This window comes from Candoia aspera, chromosome 1, assembly GCF_035149785.1.
Source record: "Candoia aspera isolate rCanAsp1 chromosome 1, rCanAsp1.hap2, whole genome shotgun sequence".
NCBI lineage: Eukaryota > Metazoa > Chordata > Lepidosauria > Squamata > Boidae > Candoia > Candoia aspera.
Window position 1 is genome coordinate 209,577,389 of NC_086153.1, and position 24,419 is coordinate 209,601,807.

The 24,419-nt window shown below is 37.6% G+C and overlaps 1 protein-coding gene across 1 annotated transcript in view; it reads left to right on the forward strand.

The window, feature by feature from the left end:
- LRP1B (LDL receptor related protein 1B) overlaps positions 1 to 24,419 on the forward strand; it is a 707,094-nt gene that overhangs the window by 572,516 nt on the left and 110,159 nt on the right. The window contains exons 55-59 of the mRNA XM_063307533.1: positions 2,683 to 2,823; positions 4,656 to 4,843; positions 7,743 to 7,926; positions 14,009 to 14,094; positions 21,391 to 21,513. Coding sequence (XP_063163603.1) covers positions 2,683 to 2,823; positions 4,656 to 4,843; positions 7,743 to 7,926; positions 14,009 to 14,094; positions 21,391 to 21,513 — 722 coding nt within the window. The remainder of the gene's footprint in view (positions 1 to 2,682; positions 2,824 to 4,655; positions 4,844 to 7,742; positions 7,927 to 14,008; positions 14,095 to 21,390; positions 21,514 to 24,419) is intronic.

Here is a 24,419-nt window from a genome sequence, read left to right on the forward strand (position 1 = left end):
AGATCTAGCTATGGCTAAAATCCTGAGCATTAAAGTAAAGAAGAGTTATTTAACTCTGGACATGTTTCTCCTGGCAGAATTAATCATTAGAGTTGATCCATCATTCATATGCTGCAAAACTGCAACAAACCTAGGAAGTGATAAGATAATTATTAGAAAGACAAAATCTTAGTATGAGTAATCTGAACCAAAGATGCTGGGGATTAATGTTGGAATTGCATGTGATTATAATTTTTGTACAGCTACATTTGAGTAATTTATTTCCCATTTATTTATAAAAAGCATTTTTCATCTGGTCAACTATGAATCCAGTATAATAGGTATATTAGTCTATAGCAGGCTAAAAATTAAAGCAAGGGCTAGCAAGGTTCATCCCTTGAATTATGCCTGTTGTTTTAGCAATATGTTAAAGTAACAAAATATGACATTTGTTCGATGCAAACATATGTGTAAAGATGGGTGTCAACCAAAGCTTTCAGAGTTGCAGCATCTGTATGGGTAAGTGCAAGTCTGATTAAATTTGATATGAAAAACTGGTCTAGATTGCAAAATATAATTCAGTTACATGCTTTGGCCATCTGAAAGTATTGCAGATCCTACAACAAATTAAGTCTTAAATAGTGAACCTTATGAATTCTTGTTCTGTTCTGTGAACTGTTGCATACTTTTATCTTAATCCATTTATTTATTTATCCATTTATTTATTTATTTATTGGATCTTATAAGCTGTTCCAATCCAATAGGACTCTTAGTGACTTCAACAAGATCTAATTATCACGAACCTCTTGCATATACCTGGATTATACCAAAATTGCCAGATAATACAAGAATGATACAAAAAGAAATTGATCCATTTGCTCTGTGAATTCTATACTGGGCTCCTCTTTTCCAGAAAATCTGATTATAGAAAATTACATTGCATAATTTTATAATTTTGTTTTACTTCTGGTTTTTTTATAATCACAGTTTTTCATAATTTATAGTGTTTTTAAGCTTTAGCAATATATTAATTTATTTCAAACAAGAGTGTGAGAATTTTATTTTTAGATATAGACAGATGAGTATCCTTACAAGACAAGAGAATGTTCTTCCACTGTTGCTTGGGGGTGCTTAACCTGGTAGTGCCCTAGGCATGAGAAAAGCTAAGTTATCTCCCAAGATTCTTCTTTCTCATCTAAGAACAAAACACATGACTAATACAAGACAAGCATTTGACTAAAATGAAGTATCCTTAATGGGTTTTTTTAAAAATAACATTTAAGATAGTGCATCACACCATTGTTGAACACAAACCATAAACTTTACTAAAATATCTGGAAGGATTCCAATCAACAAAAAAACAGATTCTAATTAGATTGAAAAGTTAGAAAGTTGTAATTCTGTACAATCCATATAAAATAATGTGCAACATGTATATTGTTATTTACATTCTTATTCCCATTCAGAGCATACCGCACCTCAGACAGATATACTAATGCAGTAGATTAATAGGTACCGCTTCGGCGGGCAGGTAACAGTGTTCCGTTCAGTCATGCCGGCCACATGACCACGGAAGTGTCTATGGACAAACGCCATCTCTTCGGCTTTGAAACAGAGATGAGCACCGCCCCCTAGAGTCGGACACGACTGGACTTAATGTCAAGGGAAACCTTTACCTTTACCTAAACCTAAATTAGCACTCCTAATATTTTTAATATCAATAAAATTTCTACTTTTTCAAAGCAAAAGTAATTACTTGTGCATTTGTCAATACCACAGATTGATTTCTTTGTTGCTACATTGGTTAATTTAGCATGTTCACTTTAAGGCCCCACAATTTTAATGGATAATAGTGAAATAATGTATATGAAAGAACTGGGTGTTCTATTGTAGAAAATATGTATTTCACATTACCCATAATATTTGAAAGATATAGCCAAGGCACCACAGATGTATAGGGGAAAGCTTATGTACTATACAGAAATCCTGTACTGAGATATTAGAGTGCTCAAGATCAGATAAAAAAATGGGCCATAATGCATGGTTTGGACCAGAGTGTTGTCCCTCAATTTTTAAAGCAAAGGAGAATACACAGAGTTGCAAAACCAGAACTCTGCTTTGATGTACTCTATAGACCACCTTCTGTCTACAGAAGTATAGAAATATAAGAACTTAAGTTCCAATATACAATACCACTGTGTTATGCAGACAGGCCTCAACTGCACATAGTCTTTGAGATTCAGAAAATGGTACACTTGCTGCTATTCCTTTTGTAATTTCCCACTAACTGAAATTAGATATTAATAATAAGAAACTGTGCCATATTTCTTTGGCTGAAATCCGTTCTGCCATTCATAGTAGTTGCAATAACCTCCTGTCACGTAATTGAGTCTTATGGGACTGTAATTTTTTACTGAAATTTGTTGATTATGCACAGGCATTACCCAAACAAGCACAACAATAGAGGAGAATAAAGACTTTGATATCTCATTTTTGCTACGGTTTGAATCTATAAAGGGACAGAGAGGAATCTTCTGCATATACTTTGCCTTACCTTGTGGATCAGTCCCTGCATGTAAAGATAAATTGTAAAGATATAAATGGTATAAATATTTTAAAAAGTTAGAATATATATTCTGTTTGTTTAAATAATTCCAAACATCTGAGATACATATTATGATTTTTTTATCACTCTGGCTTTAGGCTATCGCCATTGTAATCCTGGAGAATTCAGCTGTGCTGATGGAAGATGTCTCTTAAATTCTCAGTGGCAATGTGATGGAGATTTTGATTGTCCAGATCGTTCAGATGAGGATCCCATCAACATAAAATGCAGAAGTGCAGGTTCAGCTTTTAAAATATTTGTGCAATGTTGTTTTTATGTCCAAAATTGGTGACAAAATTTGATAAATAAATTTGATAAATAAAATAATTTTCTAAAATGATGCAGTGCTACTAAAATAAGTATTACTACTTGCAGATTACTGACAGAGCATGCAGATTGGGTAATTCATCAACTGCCTCTTATTTTTATTTGACATGTCCTTCCTGTAGCATCATACTGCAGATCTCTTAATCCAGATGGTCTTCTTTGAGATGTTCTCTCTTTCCCTCAGTTCATCATTTGAAAACTGACTTATTTTGATCCAAAGCATGTGCAATAGCTGAGGGTATCATGAACATTTGATTTTGTTAAGGAGGACAGGTTAAAAGAAAAATATTCAGGCTCAACATAACTAAAATTGAGGTCAATATTAAACCTACTTGTGAAAATTATATTTTGATTCCTTGTGTCTTTTAAAGATCTAGGATATTAAACAATAAATGGAATATTATTATTCAGCTTTAAGTAGGTGGGCAATAAATCTTTCTAAAAATTATGCATTTGTAGCTGACTTATGGAAAAATATACTGATAGAGAAATATACTGATCTATCTGATTCTAAGGGTAATAAAGGAAATCTTTACTTAGTTATTCTTTTATATTTTGTATTTTCATTATATTTTAACAATCCCCAAGTGAAAATACAATTAAATTATTTTTAAAATGGCTAATTAAATTATTTAACTTTAAAAGTTACACTTAAATAATTCATTAGATCTCTAAAACTATACTTAAACCATACAGTATGTTTCTTTGAACTCTATAAAGACAAAGCAATGATACCTGTTGGTAACCTTTCGATGTAGTCTAGACAAGAAGCACAACAATGAATACTAACTCTATTGTAAGGTAACATTAACAGAACCTTGCATGACTGAAAGTATTTCTCCCCTCCTTTTCTTTTACTCTCTGGAAAACTAGGGAGGGTTCCTTCTGAAACCCTTCCCATATACTCTCTCCTTCTGTGGGCTGAGATATCTTTTACATGCCAGTTGTCCAGTCTGCAGCTCTTCCTCCTGTCTCTCAAGGTCATTCCCACATACCATTACACCTGTAGAGAGAAAGAAAGATGTCCTTGAAGGAGATATGTAAGCTCTGTTGCCAAGGCAACAAGGGGTAAAAGCTGTCTAAGTCCAGAAATCCAGATAATGTTTGGAAGCAGCTCAGACATCTCTTTAATTTACAGAACTATAAGAAGGAGAAGGAGGTATGACACAATCATACTTCTGTTAGTATAGCCAATCTCAATAAAAACAGTTTCAGCCTTCTTGTGGAGTTGATTTCCTAGTCTGGTCTGCCTAATAGGGCTGAAAATACCATCTAGAGAGAAATACCAAAGATTTGGTTGAAAAATCATGTCTTAAACTGTTGCAGAAGTTTATAAACCTTTGTAAACCCTAAGTTTATAACCTAAGTCAACAGGAAGAGAAATCCACCATAAACAAAAGTTCTTTTTTGAGGTAATCCAGCACTATATTTAGCAAATATACCATATAGACAATTGCTGAAATCCTGTTTTATTTAAACGAGTGCTGGATAAAGATGAATACTGCTAGATTGTACTGTTTTATAGATTTATAAAATCTAGAATAATGTATAAATATTATAATTTATAAATATTATAAAATTTATAATTATATTGTATAATATTATAAAATTTATATAATCTTATAATTATATGCAGATGTATGATTTGTCTGTAAATTAAGCTGTACACCAGTGTAATACTTGATGAATTGTTATATTTTTCTTGCATTCTGTTTCCTTTTCTCCGTTCATTTCTTGTTTTTAGAACAGTCATGCAACAATTCCTTTTTTATGTGCAAAAATGGCAAGTGCATCCCCCAAGAAGATGTTTGTGATGCCAAACAGGATTGTGGTGATGGATCTGATGAGAGAAATTGCCATATAAATGAATGTTTGAGTAAGAAAGTTAGTGGCTGTTCTCAAGACTGTCAAGATTTTCCTGTTGGATACAAGGTTGGTAGTTTAGGGATCTAAAATAATACACTATAAAATAGACTTTGAAATCCCCAACTCACATAAAAACAATAACCATATAGTTCTTACATTTGACTTTTCAGAGTATTTCATTAGTAGTAATAGAAGTAATAAAACTTTGTAGCCAATACTTCATTTTACTTTATATGTGTCTTAGGAAAAAGAAATATTTTTGTGGGAAGAAAAATAAATTGAAAATCATAGACAGATTTTTTTTTTTAATGAGAGCAGAGAATAGTAATCCAAGTCCAGAGGACATGCAAATTTATGTTTAGTTTTAAAGTCTAATGACCTCAGTTTGTGGTGCTCAGAAAAAAACAAAATAGCAGTAGTTGGTTATGCCAGTCTAATTGTCTAATATGTATTTTTTTTAAAAAAGAAATATGAATGTGTTCACCACTGTATTCTTTTATGTTTAAAGTTAATCTCCCATCATTTAGTGGGAGGAAAGACTTGAAGCATTTTACAATTAAACTACTGAAATAAAATATCATGTAAAATAAATCCATAGATTAATGTCATTAGTTGAAGCATCAAAAATAGCACAGCAAATATAAATATTTTTAAAACTCTTCTAAATGTATGCCTAATAAAAAATCAGGCTTGTGAGAAGAAGACATTCAAAATATTGAAGTTGCTGTCCCATTGACTTTCTCTGTCATCATTAATTACCATGTTCTTATGCTTGTAACTTTCCCATTTCTAACATTTGGAGCTGGAGACACAGAAGAAAGTAATGGCTGCCTCTGTTTGGTTCAGTAAAAACAAAATAATTTTGTTAGAAATTGCTAGGAATGAACTTGCAGCTTTCCTATCACCTGCCTAATGTGACCTTACCCCAAAGCCATAAGACTTTATAATTTTAAGAGCCTAGAATAAATGCTTACTTAAGGTCTATCTAGATATGACTGAATGGCGTGCCTTTCTAGTGTGACCACATTTTGAATAGCATTTAAAAAATTGACCAGGTAAGCTAAAGGTGAATGAATTTCATCCAGTTTTGTTGTTTAGCATGTTCCATTTTAATTCTCCCTGTCTTCTAACTTTAACTTGGAGAATATCAAAATGTTCAATGAGTGTAAGTCCCCTCCCCCAGGACCTATTGTATTTACCAGTGCATGGTGGACATGTGCAAATTCTTTCTTGCACTGATTTAATGTATTCATAGTCAAAGCAATTTCAGAAAAAAGTTCAGAATAACATATTAAAGAGAAATTTGAAAAACACTTTAAGAGTTTAAATGCTTGTCACTTGTCTATTAGTGGAACTTGCACTTACAGTACTGTATATTACTGTCTTCAGGACTCTTAATGAGGCAGAACCTCTTCTCCTTTTAGAACACCATCCCCTGAGCTAGGGCTATCACTGTATGTCTGCAAAAGAAATGGAGAAATCTATACTTCTTATAGAAACTGTGCTAGAAACCACACTCTCCTGGCCTCCTTTATGTTTATGAAGGAGAAACAGTATCTGTTTCAGCTTTATTTACGCACACACGCACACACACATGCACACTGTGAGGTTTGAGCCTGTGTCTGACTCCGAAAATGAAACTTATGTTGAGCGATCAGACAGAAATGAAACTTATCTGGAGGGAATCGAGGACACAGATACCAAGAGTGACTCAGCAGAGTGGGAGAAATTGTAGATGCTGATTGGGCAAACTCCAGAGGGGGATTTGAAACCTCCAATCAGTGCTTGAGATAGGACAGCAGAGAAGTGCATGAATCAGAAGGCAGCCTGATTGGCTGCAGGAGAAAAAAGGCATGGAAACGATCACTTTAAAAGGCAATTGTGCGCTGAGCAAGCTGCTGGGGACAACCAGTCCTTTGAGCTTACCGCCTCAGTGGAAGAGTCCTTACTGGAGACAGAAGCCTTGTCTGTAGCTGTTGCAGAATTAGAGCCACCTTCTCCTACCATCATGGGACCGCTCCCTTTGCACGTTGCTCCAATCGAGTCCAAACTTGCCAGTCCAGCAGATCTCAGCCTCGCGTTCAGTTCCAAGCCTTGCATCACTGTTCCAGCCAAGAACAGTCCTGCCTTCAGCATCAAGCCTCGTCATGCTATTCCAGCTCAATCCACTCAGGTTTCCTGCTCCAAGTCTTGTCTTGCTGCTCCTGTCCAGTCCAGCCTTGCCTCCAGTTCCCAGCCTAGTTTTGCTGCTGCAGCCACATCCAGTCTTGCCTCCATTTCCAAACCCAGCCTTGTCATTCCAGCCAAGCCCTGCTCTGCCTCAAGTTCCACACCTTGCCCTGATGTTCCAGTTGAGTCCTGCCTTGCCTCCAGTTCCGAGCCTTGCCTTGTTGAACCAGTCAAGCCTTGTCTAGCCTCTGTATCAAGCCCAAGCCTAGCTTCTTAAGTCTTCTCCTTGCCACGTGTGACAGCCACGCTGGGTCTTGCTGCTTCCTTGAGGGGTCTAGCTGAGTTTTGCCTAGCTGTTTTGCCTTGGTCTCCTGCTGTTCCTGATACTGCAGTTGTGCCTTGTTTTCCTCCACTGCCTGGGTGGACCTGATTGATCTGTATTGCCTAATCTATCAAGGACTTCCTTATTGTAAATAGTTAATTGTAATACAAGATTTAAAAGTAATCCTGCCTGGCCATCTCATAGTCTGAACAGGACACACACACATACATTTTTCTATGAAATATTCCAAGGATTTAAACAATTAAATAAGTTCTAATACTGTGAAATATTGCTTGTGTGGGTGCTGGAAGAAAGCTCAAAATGAGCCATGGGTTTTTCTTTCTATCCTGAGATTTGGATATTTTAAAAGCATTTCAACAAGCTGATACTGCATTAACCAAGGCAGATAAGGAGGTGGAAACAGCACTAGCTTTTATATGCTTAACACATAACTTGCTTTATTTTTCTTTGCAGTGTAAATGTTGGCCTGGCTTCCATATGAAGGATGATGGCAAAACATGTGTAGACATTGATGAATGTTCATCTGGTTTTCCATGCAGTCAGCAATGCATCAATACATACGGGACTTACAAATGCTTATGTATAGATGGTTATGAAATGCAACCTAATAATCAGCAAGGATGCAAATCCCTTTCAGGTAAACCTCTTGAGCTACAAAACTATTAAAGCCATAGTCAAATTAATCACATTAAAAAGAATAGGACTTAGTTGGTTAGCAATATCTATAACTTAATTGGAAGACAACATTAGACCAGAGCTTCATCATCTATACATCAGAAATAAATAATTTGGGCAGCAGAGTGACAGATTTTAATCAGACAAAAAGATTGTAAAGACAATAGAAGATATTATGTGGTTAACATTTTCCTTCTACATAATTCATATGGCATAGGATGAACCAAAAATTGCCAATGATCTTCTAAGGGAAATTGCTAAGCTCTGTTCTGGACAAGCATTTGAAGAGCAACAAAAGCTGCTATAGAAATAGTAGATCTTCTAAGGCAAATTATCTTGCATAACCCAATAAAAACCCCACAATTTGAATTTTATACTTGAAAACCTCAGTTTAATTGTTCTAGGCACATATCTGTTTATAAGTTTGGACTGCTTATGGCTGGGTTTGGCATCCTGTGCTGAGAGAATCATCAGGCCAGAACTGACAATGGCAATATGTCCATTGTTTCTGCCATTTGAAGAGTCCAGAAATTTCAGGGGGTAGAGGGAAAAACAGTTTAAATGCTGATTTTTGTTCAGTATTTGGAGAAATCCTACAATATAGTATTCAGTAACTTCTCTATGTTGGAGGTCCTGGCAAATCCAGCATGCCTTGTTAGCATATAAATTAGTTTGTCCTAGGATGTAAGTCCATGTGCTTCTGAGGAAGCTGTTTGTTGCCACTCCCACTTCCACTTCCTCTCTCTTCCTCCTTCACCATTGGAGAAGAAGCATGTTTTGCTTCTGTCTCCATCTTGTGCCTAAAACCATGTGGCTGCTCCTTTCTTCCATGCAGCTCTTAGCAGCTATAGGGCTAAGAGATCACTAAGTATAGGAAAAGAACAGAAGAAACAACGAAGATGGCTATAACAGAACCAAAGAATAAAGTCAGTAAGACTCTTTTTACTTATCTTAAACCTATTTTGTCTAAGTGTGTAATTCTTTATGCTTGGGAGGGCTAAGTGTGTAAGATCAATAACCTGTGTTTCTCTAATATGCTCATTAAAGCTATTTAAGATAATATTGTATTTCTGTGCTCAGCTTCTCTATGTTAAGCTCTTCTCCCTTCTGTGGTCCTAGCAGGCCACTAATGGCTTCATCAGGTTATGGGCCCAGGCTTTTTCAGAAAGATAAATTTTCTTTTTGGTCTTGTTTTGTTTTTGCATGAGCATTGTTGTTTTTGAGAGAGTATATTGCTATGAAGGTTATCTTACACAAAAGAAAAAGCATAAAGCATAAAATGAAGATTTTTTTTCTTCTTTTTGAAGTGATTTTTAAATCTTTTGCTTAGACAAAAATGGCCAGTGTACTGCCTCACAGTCTGGTGATTTTTAAACTCAAACCTGGAAAGTTTTACCCCTGGAAAATTTGGGTGGAGAGGCAGGCAAAGGTTTTGAATCTGTATAATATTTTGAAGGAAAATCCTCCTAGTCCAGATTGAGAAGGCTATGCAAACTGGGTAGCCAGTGATCTTAAACTCCAAGGATTAATTATGAATTCCTTAGATGGATCAATGTTGGTACAGATCCAGCACAGAGAAACTGCAAAAGAAATGATGGAAGAATTTTTTAAACTCTTTGGGGAAGGAGGAGATTCCCAAGTTGTTAATTTGGTGAGAGAATTATCCAACATAAAGCTACAACCAGATGCAGATATTGATGAACATATTTCCAAAGTTCAGTCATTGCACAAGCTTGCTTGTAATGATGTGATTTTGGATAATAGAATTCAAGTTGGATTTTTATTAGGATCTCTCCCTCAGAGTTATTCAAGCTTTGCTGCCAGCTATAGAGGGTCAACACAACCCCTCTCAGACTTAATTCAACAATTAAAGTTTGAGCATAGCAGTCAGAACTCCTATACAAATTCAAAGCAGACCCATCACAAGGCAGGCTATTTTTCAAAGCCTCAGGGAAAAGATGGCGGTCAGAATCAGAAAAGTGATTCAAATACAAAGAAACCCATCAAGTGCCATTTTTGTGGCAAGAGTAGGCACTTAAAGAAAAATTGTTGGGCCAGGAAAGCAGATCAGAAAACCAAAAGAGAAAAGGCTCCAGAAACAACTCTTGTTGCATTTTCAGCAATTAATAAAAGTTGTTCTTCCTTCATTTTGGACAGTGGTTGTAGTATGCATATGATGAATGATCCTTCTTTCTTTATTGAATTAAACCCAAGTTCAAAGGAAAATATTGGTTTGGCTGATGGAAGAAAAATCCCAGTGGAAGGGGAGGGTCATGCTCTCCTAAGGTGTGGAAATGGCACCACCCAGAAGGATTTGATTGCAACTAACGTTTTGTCCCAGGATTGAGAATGAACATGATTAGTGCATCTGCCCTCATGAAAAAGGATCATACCCTTCAATTTAAAGGTGAAAAATCTCAAATAATGGATCAAAAAGGTGTCTTTTAACAGGATTCCTAGATCAAGGTTTGATTTTTCTCAACTGCGAGAGGCCAGACATGGTATGCATGGCTAGTCACTGAGGAAAGGAGAACAACAGCACCACCCTCTGGCACAGATGATTTGAACACAGAGATTCAAATGCAATTCTTCAAATGAAGAAAAATGTATTGGCAAGCAATTTGGAAGTCAAGGACTGTGGTAAGACTGATCCAAGGTGCAAAACCTGCATACAGGGAAAGGCCACTAGGCCTGCAATTCCAAAACAAAGCACCAGGTGCTCCTAGCAGCCCCTAGAGCAAATTCACATGGAGCTGTGTGGGCCAATTCAGGCATCTGTTGGGGGTAACAGATGAGGGGAAGTAGCAATGACAGTTACTTACCTACAAAATAGATTACCAGCAAAAGCAACAGATGAAACAGAGGCAAATAAAAATCTTCTAAGCAATAGCACTGCAGAAGGGGGAGGTGATGATGACTTGTTCAAAGTACCTTGCCCAGTATTTTCAGAAGCAGCAAGCAGGCAAGCCCAGGGAGAGGACATCAAGCCAGAGATTCTGCCTGACTCAGATGATGAGGAACCAGGAGGAACAGATAGGGCAGAGATGCAGTGCGATCCAGACCTGAGTCCTGTTCCAGATCTGAGATGCTCATTGTGAGCCAATAAGGGAGTTCTGGCTGAGCGACTGTCCTACCTTGCAGGGGTGGTGCTGCCAAAAGAGCCTGCATCATGAAAGGAAGTACAACAGCTGCCACCAGCTGAAGCAAGTAAGTGGAGGAAAGCAGCTCAAGAAGAGTTTGAGGCTCTGCAACACAACAACCCTTGAACACTCACAAAGTTACCTGTTGGCAAAAAGGCAATTGGTTGCAAATGGATCTTTAAGACCAAACAGAATGAGAAGGGAGAAGTCCAAAGGTTCAAAGCTAGACTGGTAGCCAAGGGCTATTCACAAAAGTATGGGGAAGAGTATGACCAAACTTTTGTACCTGTTGTGACCCACACTACAGTTTGACTTCTTTTAAGCCTAGCTGCAAGTAGAAACATCCAAGTGGAACATATAGATATAAAAACAGCATTCTTGAATGGGGAAATTCAGGACAAGTTGTATATGGAACAACCTGAAGGATTCAATGATCCAAAGAAAAACCATTTAGTGTATAAGCTTCAGAAGGGGATCTATGGGCTGAAACAAGCAGCAAGGGCCTGGAATGTGAAATTAAACCAGATGCTAATAAAGCAAGGTTTCACTCTGGGCAAGGCTGATCCCTGCCTTTACGCATGACACAAGAATGGCAGAGATGTGTTTATTCTGACATTCGTGGATGATCTGATTCTCTATTATGAGGATCAAGGGGACATTGATGAAATTGTATCCAATTGGAACATGGAAGTAGAGGTGAAACACCTTGGAAAGGTGAGCTACTACTTGGGGATACAAATTGACAGAGGAAAGGATGTAAGTTTTCTCCTTAGTCAGAGGCAAAAGATTCTAGCATTATTGGAGAGCCTGGGGCTAGAAGATGCAAAAATAATGCCAACTCCAATGGAAACAGACTTTCACAAAGTAAAGGACACTAGTGAAGTGTTGCCTCAGAACAATGGCTACAGAGAGGCCATTGGGAAGCTGTTATATCTGTCAACCACCACAAGGCCAGATATTTCAACTGCAGTGGAGATCCTCTGCAAAAAGACCAGCGCACCCACCCAAAGGGACTAGACAGGCATTAAGTGGGTAGCAAGATACCTGAAGGGGACTGCAGTCCTGAAGTTTAAGCTGCCAGCAACTGATTCTCTGGAACTAGTGGGGTACACCAATGCAGATTGGGCAGAGGATGCAACTGATCACAAATCCACTAGTGGGAATGTGTTTTTTGTTTGGGGGAGGGGCTGTGAGCTGGACTAGTCGCAAACAGACTATATTGGCATGCTCAATTACTGAAGCGGAGTATGTCTCAGCGGTTGAGTCATGTGCAGAAGTGCAATATCTCAAGTATCTACTTGTGGATCTGAGGGTTAGTGTTCCTGCTCCAATAAGAGTCTTTGAGGACAACAAAGTTGTATAAGACTCTATCAAAGAAGGTGGGAGAGTGGCCCAAGCACATGGATTTTAGTTACCACATTATTAGAGAGGCACAGGAGACAGGACTAATAAATTTGGAGTATTGTCCCTCAGAGAACATGATTGCTAACCTCCTGAAAAAGCAAAGAGTGTCTATCAAGGCCTATGAAGTGAGTTAAACCTTGTGTAGGCATGATGCATGCATGATTTGAGAAGAGGTGTTGGAGGTCCTGGCAAATCCAGCATGCCTTGTTAGCATATAAATTAGTTTGTCCCAGGATGCAACTCTCCATGCTTCTGAGGAAGGTGTTTGCTGCCACTCCCACTTCCTCTTCCTCTCTCTTCCTCCTTCACCATCAGAGAAGAAGCATGTTTTGCTTCTGTCTCCATCTTGGGCCTAAAGCCATGTGGCTGCCCCTTTCTTCCATGCAGCTCTTAGCAGCTATAGGGCTAAGAGATCACTGAGTATAGGAAAAGAACAGAAGAAACAACGAACATCATTTTTCACTGAAGATGGATGTAACTGAACCAAAGAATAAAGTCAGCAAGACTCTTTTTACTTATCTTAAACCTACTTTGTCTAAGCATGTAATTCTTTGTGCTTGGGAGGGCTAAGTGTGTAAGATCAATAACCTGTGTTTCTCTAACATGCTCATTAAAGCTATTTAGGATAATAATCTTTTTCTGTGTGCAGCTTCCCTGCTGTGTTAAGCTCTGCTCCTTTCTGTGGTCCTAGCAGGCCACTAATGACTTCACTCCATTGTTCAACACCTCAAAAACTTTATGTCCCTTACAGTACCTCTCTCTGCTCAAGGTGGGAGGTGGAGAGGGAATGCTTCTTTTTTGTTTTTTGTTTTGTTTTTGTTTGTTTTTGTTTGTTTATGAAGCATTTTCTGGCCCTTAGTCATTAAAACGCTGTTGTACCTTCCTGATCAAAATGAACTTCATAGACATTAATAACTTACTTTTAAGCAACCTGCATTGTTTATTTATTTATTCAATTAATGTGACTGTACATCTTGAATTCATGACTCTGGGCAGCTAACAACAGGATGAAAGTGAGGCGCAGACAACTGGTAGAACTAGTAGTTCTATATATGCTCCAAAAATTATTAACATAAGAAATGTCCATATTTTTTTTCAGAACGACTGTAGTCAACTCACTAATTGTTGGAAATTAAAATATGCATTAATTTTGAACCAATTGATTCCAATCACTTTTTTTAATGTCATCTGTTACTTATTATCTATTTGTTCCTTAGAAGCCAAGTTGTGTTTATAAATTCATTTTGGAAGTGAAACTATAGAGAGTGCTAATACTTCTGTGTTTCGAAGGCTATATTAAAGTACTCTGAAAAAGGTGCTAATTAAATCTCTTGTTCAGTTTATGACTAATAATTGATTTTGTTTGAAATACTATGCTTTTAATATTTCTTTCATCCATAATAATGTTCATAGCACAGAGCATTTAATTTTTCACTATTTGTTTCTATTCTGAAGTTTCATAAATTAAGTAAAAAGCTACCGTTATTTTTTCATGTTTAGATGAAGAACCATTCTTAATTCTGGCTGATCATCATGAAATACGCAAAATTAGTACTGATGGATCCAACTATACTTCAATGAAACAGGTATCACACTTTTTTATATAGTTATATAAAACATTTTTTATTCTAAGTGTCATGCAAAGCATTCCTAGACAGTGTACAAAAATAATAAACCTTTTTAAAAAGGCAGTTCTGGGGCTGCTTGCCACCCCACAAGGCAGAATGCAGGGTGGCAAAAAGGGCAGAGATGGGGGGAGATAGGCAGGAGTGGGGAGTTGAAGGCAGTCCCTTAGCTTACTGAGGCTCGGGACTGGGAGGGATCAAGCCTGAAATGGCTTGGCTTGTTTTACTTTTGGTTAACCCTGCCTATTGTTCTCTTCAGTGTTGTTTATCAGATTTCAGGTTTAAAATTCAGTGGTTCCTCTGTTATATTTTCAGAACACATCCCTGTGAAGAAAATGTTTTTAACCTATTTTAAGTAACATGTATAGCTTGACTAGATTTGGTGTGCATCCTATCCACCAGTACCACCCTTTCTGTATGTGTGTGCAGTGTCACAATACATGCCTAAAGGCAGGGCTTGCTTCATGATACCATGATTCTGTTTTCATTATTCTCCTTATCTTTTGATTGGATCCTGCACCAGTTTTGATTTTAGGGTTAGAATTAGCCAATCTCCCTCATGCCCTATTCATGCCTTCAATATGAATAAATCTGAAGTCTTTTTCAAGGGAATGAATGTCACATTTACCATGCTACCTAAAAAGAAGAAAGATAACTATCTCAGGATTCATGTAGACATTGGATTCTGGAAGCAATTTCTTCTTCAATACTGGTATTAGAAAATGTTCAGCTAGTAAGTTGTAGAAGTTACAGAATGTTATTGGGCACTGATCAGATAATTAAAGGTGAAGCTATGGTGCTATGGGTAGAATTTTAAGCCAGGGAGAGTCTATAGCCTTACTCCAAATTTCTGGGTGGCATTTATTGAAATCTTCTACCCAATTTCATTCTCAGTACCATTCTTACGATATTCCTACTGTACTTCATCACTCTTGGTGTTGGTCATTCTTCAAATATGTCTGATCCCATATATAGTGATCCTACTCTCATTTCCCATCAAATTATTGTTATTCTGTGTTGTGTTTTTCCAGGGGAGATTCTTGGCAATTGGGAAGGACAGAAAGAACAAAGATTTAATCACTAAAGCCCAAATGTCCCTCTATTCTACTGTAACTTTGACTTTTATTGCAATTAATTACTAATTTTGCATATCCATGTATCAACACTTTTTATGGTGGAAAACTGCCTCATTCTCGAAACATTTGCTACATAAAGAACAAATATTCCATTATGAGACTTCCTGATTAGGTTAATAAGAAATCATATCTCAGCATACAGCAAACTGTAGTAATATGCTTGATTATAGTCTAATACTGATCCAAAATGTTAAAAAAATGTTTACAGAATTCGCCTTCGGAAATGTCCACAGCAAGCGGAGTTGTTTTCAAAATGACAAAACATGTGCCACGTCGTTTCAATACAAGTCTGCCTCTTATGTACTTGAATAAGATGTTATAATGTGTAGAAGGGTAAGGAGATGGTCTTGACAAAAATATACAATAAGTGTTACAAAAACATCAGTTTGCCTGGGAAAACAGGAAGAGATGAAGACGATTGGTCCACCTTGACTTTCTTGGGTATGAAAGGGAGTGAAAGAAAAAATCTATGAAGCTTTCAAGATTCTTTATTTTAGCCTATATCAGTAAAGGAGAGATCTAGTATTTCTTGTAGTGTCTCTTTCCTATCCTGGTCTACCTTGAAGGACTGACATAACATAAGGACAAAAGGGGAAGAATTTGCCTTGCAATGCTAAATGTGTTTCATTATTTGCCCCTCTTGCCCTCACCCCCATCACAAATGTCCATGCTGACTTTTGATAAGAAAGGTCTCATCAGTGAGTCCACAGAGTAATGATACTCTGGAGCAAGGGAAATGGTTTTCATGACTTCTTATTGTCCATGTGCCACAGATCTACCCTCTCATAAACTGTTATTTTTCTTTAAAACTGATACAAGCAGCTGAGCCAGGTTGACATAATAAGAGTAAAAATATTTTCGAATTGCCTAAATATTTGGAAAAAAAATGGATGCAGTTGTAAAAATGCCTATACTCTCCATTACTGGTGATTTTCTGTCTGGTTTTAACTCTTGGAAATTAGTTCTGAGATTTTCCCATCTGAGCTCTGTTTATACCTAATGTTACCTCCAGAAGAACTGCCAAGCAAGTTAGTGCTACTTGAAACAGCCTACATAATAGGGCTATTGTTTAAGCATTAAGACTTTGCAGTCAAAGTAAGTTATATCCTTGCAAAACTACTGTAAATGTTGGATCCAGAATATACGTTACCAATATGCTCCTCAAAGACTACAAATAACTCCTCTCTTAGTAGATTTTGTGCAGAATCACCATGATCCATCAACCCCACACTCAGCAACACCAAACAAAGCTGGCAAAATGCAAGAACTATTGAATAATGCCAACTCTGTTACCAGAAAGTAAGTTTCCCTGGGGCAGCTACAGGATCTGTTTGAGGCAAAGGTATTGCACAATCAGCCTGCTCAGTCACACAATGTCATTGTAGCCTACTTTGCAGGGAATTAAAAACAGCTTGAACAGACCTTTAAACTACTCCATATCAAATTGAAAACACCTGGAGTGGATGCTCCTTCCTGGCTTGAAGATCAGTATCTGAACCAAGCACAAAGGTCCATTGCTCAGCATCATCTATATCTAGTAAGAATCAAGAAGCCTTTTTGTAAGAAGGACTGTTTGTAGTGATACCTACAGAAACAGTTTTAATCCCCTCACCCTTGATAATGAATAATATGGTAATTTGGCAGGGTGGATGTATGTAAGCAAATTAATCTGTCATTTTAGAGACATTTTTTTTTTTTAAGGATGGATGGCCTTCTGTAGTAGGGAAATAGAGATTTGCACTGAAAGAAATATTTGTGATCTAAAACCATTTCTGTTAAGGTCAGCTAAACAACCATTGCACTGGGATTAAGTATCTAACAGGCATCATTTTAGGTCAGTATATAATTTTTAACTTACCCTTAAAAAAAAACAAAAAAAAACTAAGCAAGCAATATTTCCTTCCCAAAAGTTTAGGATGCTTCCTTGTGCTACCAATTAAATAAAGAATACTCATTTTAAATTATTTGGGGGGAATGAGAAAAACAGAAGATAATTAGAAAATATTACAAAAGGAAGATGACTCTGTCAGAATCCCTCAAATCCTATGATATTCCATGAATGAGCTGGGAAGATTGTGGAACAAGAATGCAGATGTGATTGGGAAACACTGTAACCTCATATTAAACCTGGAGACTTATATTGCCCTACTACTTGTCAGCAACACTTTTAACCAAACAATAGGAACTTAGAGTTTTCAGTAGCCTCTTCGTGTTAGAGTTATGTGTAGCTATGTTGATATTTTCAGTTGTGGTTTTCTACATTTTGTTTTATTATGTGATCCTTACTAATTTTTACTGTTTTTGAATCTAATAATAAAAAATAAAAATGTGTTTAGTTTGTCACAGAAATAATAGGGATTAAACTCAGGCATTTCGAATGTGCTCATCCGATCCACAATTTAGTGGTTTTGCCTATAAATCTTAAGCCTCACTGATTCATGTCAGCCAGACCATAACATATGGGAACATTGTATTTTGTATTCTTTTTTACTGCATCAGCTCCAATAAGGTATGTTGAGGGATCATCTCTGCACCACCCCAAAAATGTCTTATTTTGAAGTATTTCATGGCTTTCAATCTGTTGGATCCAGCAGGGCCTCTATTACAGTGGAATACCTCCCTTTGCTGGAGTGTTACCACACAGGGAGAAGTAACAGAGAGCCACCTCCACTATATTTAAACTCCTTCATTCACAGTCGAAGGTTAGGACTAAACTGTAATTCCATCTGGATGAAACTATAGATTCTAATAATATAATCCTACAGGGCAGAACAAAAATCCATTGACAATTCCTCAACACTTGGTGGATAAATTTATTCAGCTTTGCTCTTAGCTGGATTTGAGGTGTTATAGAGGTGACTGAGGCATGGTCTTGTTTTGTTATCTGGGAGAATTCAAACCTATTAGTCCTGAGGAAGTGGACAGTGCCCTTGGTGCTGTTGGTCTGACCATCTGAGCATTAGATCCATACCCCTTCTGATTGGTTAAAGCCTCCAAGGAAGGATCATTTAAGTTGATCCATGTGGTGGTTAATCTTTCTTGGGCAGGGGGTGGCTCACTTGGTAGAGATAGTGCAGTCTCCTCAAGAAACTCTCACTTTGGACAATTTTCATCCTATCTCCAACATTGCCTTTTGGGGGATGGTTTTTGAGAAGGTGGTGAGACTGCAGCTCCAAAGGGTCCTGGAGGAAGCAAATAATCTAGACCCCTTTTAGTTGGGATCCAGACTGGGATATGCAGGTAGTCCTCATTTAGTGACTCCCTTGGACAGTGACCATTTGCAGTTACAACAGAGATGAAAATGTAACTTTGCAACTAATGCCCACATTTATGACCTTTACAACATCTCTCAGAGCCATGTGTTCTCCATTACAGTCAGTCAGTATGCATTGCCCTGTGCCTAACCCATTTTTTCATTCCCCCCAAACAGAGAGATTGTCTAAACAAGCTATTTCTTCCTAACCTGCTTTTCTCTGGCAGAGGGTCCTAAAACGTGCTAACCAAGAGTTAACAAGCTCAGCTCTATGTCCTTAATTAGTTGATTAGAATCTGTGGCTGCTGTCTAAAATTGACCAGATTCTAATCAGTCTCACACTAAAGGCTTTTGTTTGCCTCCTAAGCAGGTGATGGCTCACAGATGGGAGTGTGCTAGGCAAACAGCCGGTGCCAGAGCATTCCTTTCAATGTGTATTCCCCTTTGTGTGCCTGCTTACTCTCTTGTAATCCCTTCCTCTCCAATGAATGTAAATACGAACATTAATTCTGTTCTTGCTAATTATCCCAGTGCTGGGGTGAGCATTCCAAAGGGTGGGGAGTGGGGGAAAAGGTCTCTAAGATTTGCTCTTTTACCCAGCTTCCTCATGAGTCAAGTTCCAGAATCCTTCCCCACCATTTGGGCTCACCCTGCTGTTTGAGGTTATATTCTTCTGACACTGTAAAGCAAAGGAAAGCTGAAATAAAATTATAAGCAAGTCACAGTCATGTAATTGTTCACTTAACCACTTTGCTTAACAACTGAGTTACTGGTCCCAATTGCTAGGAAGCAGTCTAGCCCTAGACCTCTGCTTTGTGGGGCTCCTCAGGGCAATCCCCTCTCCCCACTTCTTTTTAACTTCTACATGAAGCTGCTGGGGGAGGTCAGCTATCAGCGTATCATCAATATCACAACAATTCTCACTTTGCTTGTTAGAAGCTGGCACTGAGGGTCGCAAATGGCAAACACATGACTGGTTGACGCTGCTACAGCCACAGTTTTGAGGACCAGCCATAGGTCTCATTCAGTGCCATAGTAACTTTGGTCACTGAACAAATGGCCGTTAACCTAGGACCACCTGTACTTTGCAAGCTGCACTAGCTCCCTATCAGCTTCCAGGTGCAGTTCAAAGTGCTGGTTATCACCTATAAAGGCCTACATGGCACAGGCCTGAGTTATTTGCATCTCCACAAGGGCATGTGCCCATCCCACCTGCTCTAATAACATGTGCATGCTTTGGTTCCATTCCTTGAAACAGTGCCACCTGATGGGACCCAGAAGTTGTTCCTTTTCTGTAGTGGAGCCTGCCCTTTGACATGATTTCTTCCCCACCTCCATGCTTGGTCCCCCCCCACCCCCACCCCCCACCCCCACCCCTACCCCACCCCACCCCACCCCTTGTTGGTCTTTAGAAAAACATTAAACCTTGGCCATTCCCCTATGGGGCCAGGATGTGTAAAGTCTCCTTGGAAGAGGGTATTTTGCTCATTGTCTATTTATATTGACTGTTGTTTTTATCTTGGTCTGTTTTTTATTGTAAGTCACTCAGAGTTGCATTATTCAAGTTGGGTAGCCATATAAATTCAGTCAGTCAATCAATCAGATTTCTAATTTATAACTATTCCATATTTAATTATTTAACTAAATCTGGATTAAATCTTAAAGCAGTGATGAATAAAACCTGAGTAGATTGAAACAGAATGGATCTATCTGTTATAGATAGATAATAATAATTCATTATAACTGCTGTAATGGCTCCCTACTTTTTAACATTGAGAAGCAGATTAAGAATTTATAAATGAATTAAAATAGATAACATTGTAATCCTAGGACTTCCTTCTTTCCTTCCTTCCCACAGTTGTTAACATATTATGCAGGTTTTTTTGTAGTTGGCTGCAAACACAGCAAACTCAAATATAGAGTAAATTGAAGACTATTTCTGCTGTTTTGAAAAAAATATATTATCTTCTGGAGGAAATTTTTAAGGCAAACAGACAACTGGGAGACCATGAATTCTCATTCTCCCTTATGCATGAAAACCAGCTGGGTAACTTTCAACCAGTCACCATCTCTCATCCCAACCCACCTAACAGGGTTGTTATTGTGGGGAAGATAGGTGGCAGAAGCATTATGTACACTACTTGTACTTGTACAAAATAGACAGAATATAAATCTAATCATCATCATCTGCCCATTAGTGTACACATGACCATTCCATAATTTCATTCTAATTTGGATTTGACTACAGCTATAATTCAGAAACTAAAAAGAATTCAAACTGTTAATAGATTTTGCTAAAGTCTGAAAATGTGTGGGGCTGCTCAGTTTATAAAGATTGTATCATATGATAGGCATGCTATTAATTATGGTAAATTATTATTGAGCTTGTATTTAATGTCAGACTTAAGAAGAACTGTAGTTTTTCTGTGTACATGATATTGTGTGGAGGAAACATAAGAGACCACAGGGTCAATTTAGATGGGAAGCTCATCTACACAGAAGTCATATGGTCCTCAGTTTTTACTCCTCATTAACTGGTATTATTCTATGGAGACTTTGTCCCCCTCCCATGGAAAATTGAGATGGTTGGAGAATAGATTCTGGTGCTTAAATCTGCTTATATCTTTTCCCATTGGGAACTTAACAGTACATAGAAGGGGACAATTGTTTGGTGGTAAACCCCAGGTTGCTTGTGTGCTCCTATTTCAGTTCTATTAAAATTAAATCTGAACATTTGGGAAAAACGGATATATCCCCCCGCTTTTAAAAATCTCCCCTTAATTAATATTTGATCATTAATCTTGTAGGAATTGTTATCTTTATTAATTTGTTTATGGCAAATCCTGAGGTTATTGTTTTCCTTTTTAGGGCCTAAATAATGTGATTGCAGTAGACTTTGACTACAAAGAAGAGTTCATCTATTGGATTGATTCCAGCAGACCAAATGGAAGTAGAATAAACAGAATGAATCTGAATGGGAATGATGTCAAGGTGATTGGGAAGTAATCATGGATTTTTAAACCTTATTTGGATCAGTAGCTAATGTTGTTCCATAGCAAAGCTGGGTTGATTTTGTACAGCTTAAGCCAGTAAGAATTATTACCCATGCAAAATAGATTTTGATCCAGACTTAGCTATATTTTGAATATATACATTGAAACTAATGGGACTTAGATTAACCATGATGAATTTAATCATATTGATTTAAATCAGTTTTTTATTGAGCATAACTAAGTCTGGATGAAGCTTTTTTCCCCCCTCAAACTACAGATCAACTGATCTTAAATTGCACAACTGCAATTGTTGTTAGTTGATATACTGTATACCTAACTAAATATAGGTTCAAATACTACTTAAAATGCATATATTGTTGTGGTCTGATTTGTGCTAGTGGAAATCTTTAAGAATTGTCAGCTACTCACACATATAGATGTGTGCTTGGCTTAGTCAATATATATTTAAGACAGTATAGACTACTGCAATGTGCTCTACATGGGGCTACCCTTGAAGAGTATCCAGAAGCTTCAGCTGGTCCAGAATGCAGCCACACAGGCCATTTTTGGTGCCCCTAGGTCGGCACATATAATATCCTTGCTGCACGAGCTGCACTGGATGCCAGTTTGCTGCACTGGATGCCAATTCAAGGTGTTGGTTATCACCTTTAAAGCCCTACATGGCATGGGGCCAGGTTATCTGAGGGACCGTCTCATCCCCATCACATCGGCCAGCCCCACCCGATCCTCCAGAGACGGCATGTTACGGACCCCGTCTGTAAGAGAATTTCATCTGGCGGGGTCCAAGAAACGGGCCTTCTCTGCAGTGGCCCCCGCCCTTTGGAACATCTTGCCCCTGGAGGTGAGGCAGGCCCCTTCACTCCTGACCTTCCAGAAGGCCCTGAAGACTTGGTTCTGCCATCTTGCTTGGGACAGGAAAGTGGGTAACCATTTTGGGGGGTGGCTCGCACCCTAGAGTCCCTCCCACCAGCTTGGAATTTTATAGCCTCTTGGATTTTCTATTTATTTATTGCATTTTATAATTGTAATGTGTTTGATTTTTATGAGATTTTAATGTTTATGGCTGTAGTTTGATTTTATTGTAAACCGCCCAGAGTCCCTCTTTTGGGGGAGATAGGCGGTAATTAGATTTGAATAATAAATAAATAAATAAATAAAATATTTTCTTTAATTTGCCTAGTCAAAATATTAAATAATTAATACATGACATTATGAAATATATAGCTTATTCAGGATATGGTATATTGTATAATATCTGTTACATTTGACCCATTTGAACTTCTACATTATTTAAAGGTTCTTGGTAATGATTTTCTCTCATTTTGCTTTTTATTTCTGGACTTAGTTTAGACTGCTACATGATACAGTTTGCCATGTGAAGTTTGTTTTTCTTAGAAGTTGATTTAATCACAATGGAAACATGTATCCAGGTGTATTCATATTTCAAATCAAAACTTGTTGATGAGGGTTCTCAGCAAACCTAACTTGGACCAGGGTTTCCCTATGGATGCCAGTACTGAGCTCAGCATTATGTATCCATCCATGACTATACTTTTCTATTTTTGGAGCTGTCTCAAACCCATATTCTTATTTTTGCACAGTAGTTTTAATTTTACTTGTTAAATTGTTAAGTTTGTCATGGCTTTTCCAGGAAATGATGATGAAAAAGGAGTTCTGTGAACTGATTTTCATTACATATAATATTGATAATAGACCATTTTGCCTGGGAAGATTAGTTGCTGTATAAGAAAAAAAGTAAACATCCAATAGCCCAGAGTTTCCTTAGATAGGTGGGTGGCCACATAAATTGGATGGACGGACAGATGAATAAATAATCTGGGTTCATTCTTTCCCCACATTTCCTCATAATCTAAAGGATTATACTACTACTTTTCCATGCCCAAAGGAAATGTTGATGTTTTATTTACAGCAGCAGCCAGTGAGGTGGTTTGTTAAATGTTAAATCTTTATTACTGTCATAGACCAATACAATAGTGTCATTCTGCAAAACAAACATAGTCACGCTTAAGATATTAACAACATATAATAAAAATATATATTTAAATCAGTTAAAATACACTAATTATCTATCTAACTCTATATGCAAGGTCTAGGGTGTAGCCTATTTTAACTATTTGTGAATATAGAATTTTTCAAGAGTGTGTTAGTTATAAAATATAAAACATGAAAAACTACATTACGACTATGTTGCATATGTAGATAAAATTATATAAAGTTTACTATTGTATACAAGACAGTTATGAAGATTGGCCTCTCTTGATGTGTTGGATTTTCATTGCTGCAGTGCAGAACCTGGCTACCTGTGCCATAACTGTAGAAGTTTCATCTATAAGCAGCAATTGCATATACTCAGGATCTGTGCGCCTTGGATGTTTACTAATCAGCAATGTAATGAATTTAATGCGGATATCTTTGTAGAAGGCACAGTGAAGAAGGACATGGTCTGTGGTTTCAGCCTCCCCAGAGTCACATGGACAAAGCCTTGCGCAGTGAGGTGGTTTGCTTGACAAAACTGTCCATAGTAGCTTCATAATGATAGACTGGAATGGGGCTGCCTACCCTTACCTTTAGGAGGTGGAGATGGTGAAGATGGAGGAAATGTTGCAGCCAGTACCATCTGGGTGCAGTTACCACTTGGACTGCTCTGGCTGATAGCATTTCATAACCACTGTGTCAGCCTATTTCCCTTCTGTTCGTAAAAGTAAATATAGAAAGCCTTGTCTCCTATTCTCCAGCCATTATTTCTGATAGTTTCACTTAGTAAACTATATCACTGGTTGCTGTTGTGTATTGAAGAAAAGCAGCTAACCATATTGTGTATTTGAACCTGAAGAAATATCTAAAACCAGGATGCAAGATGGC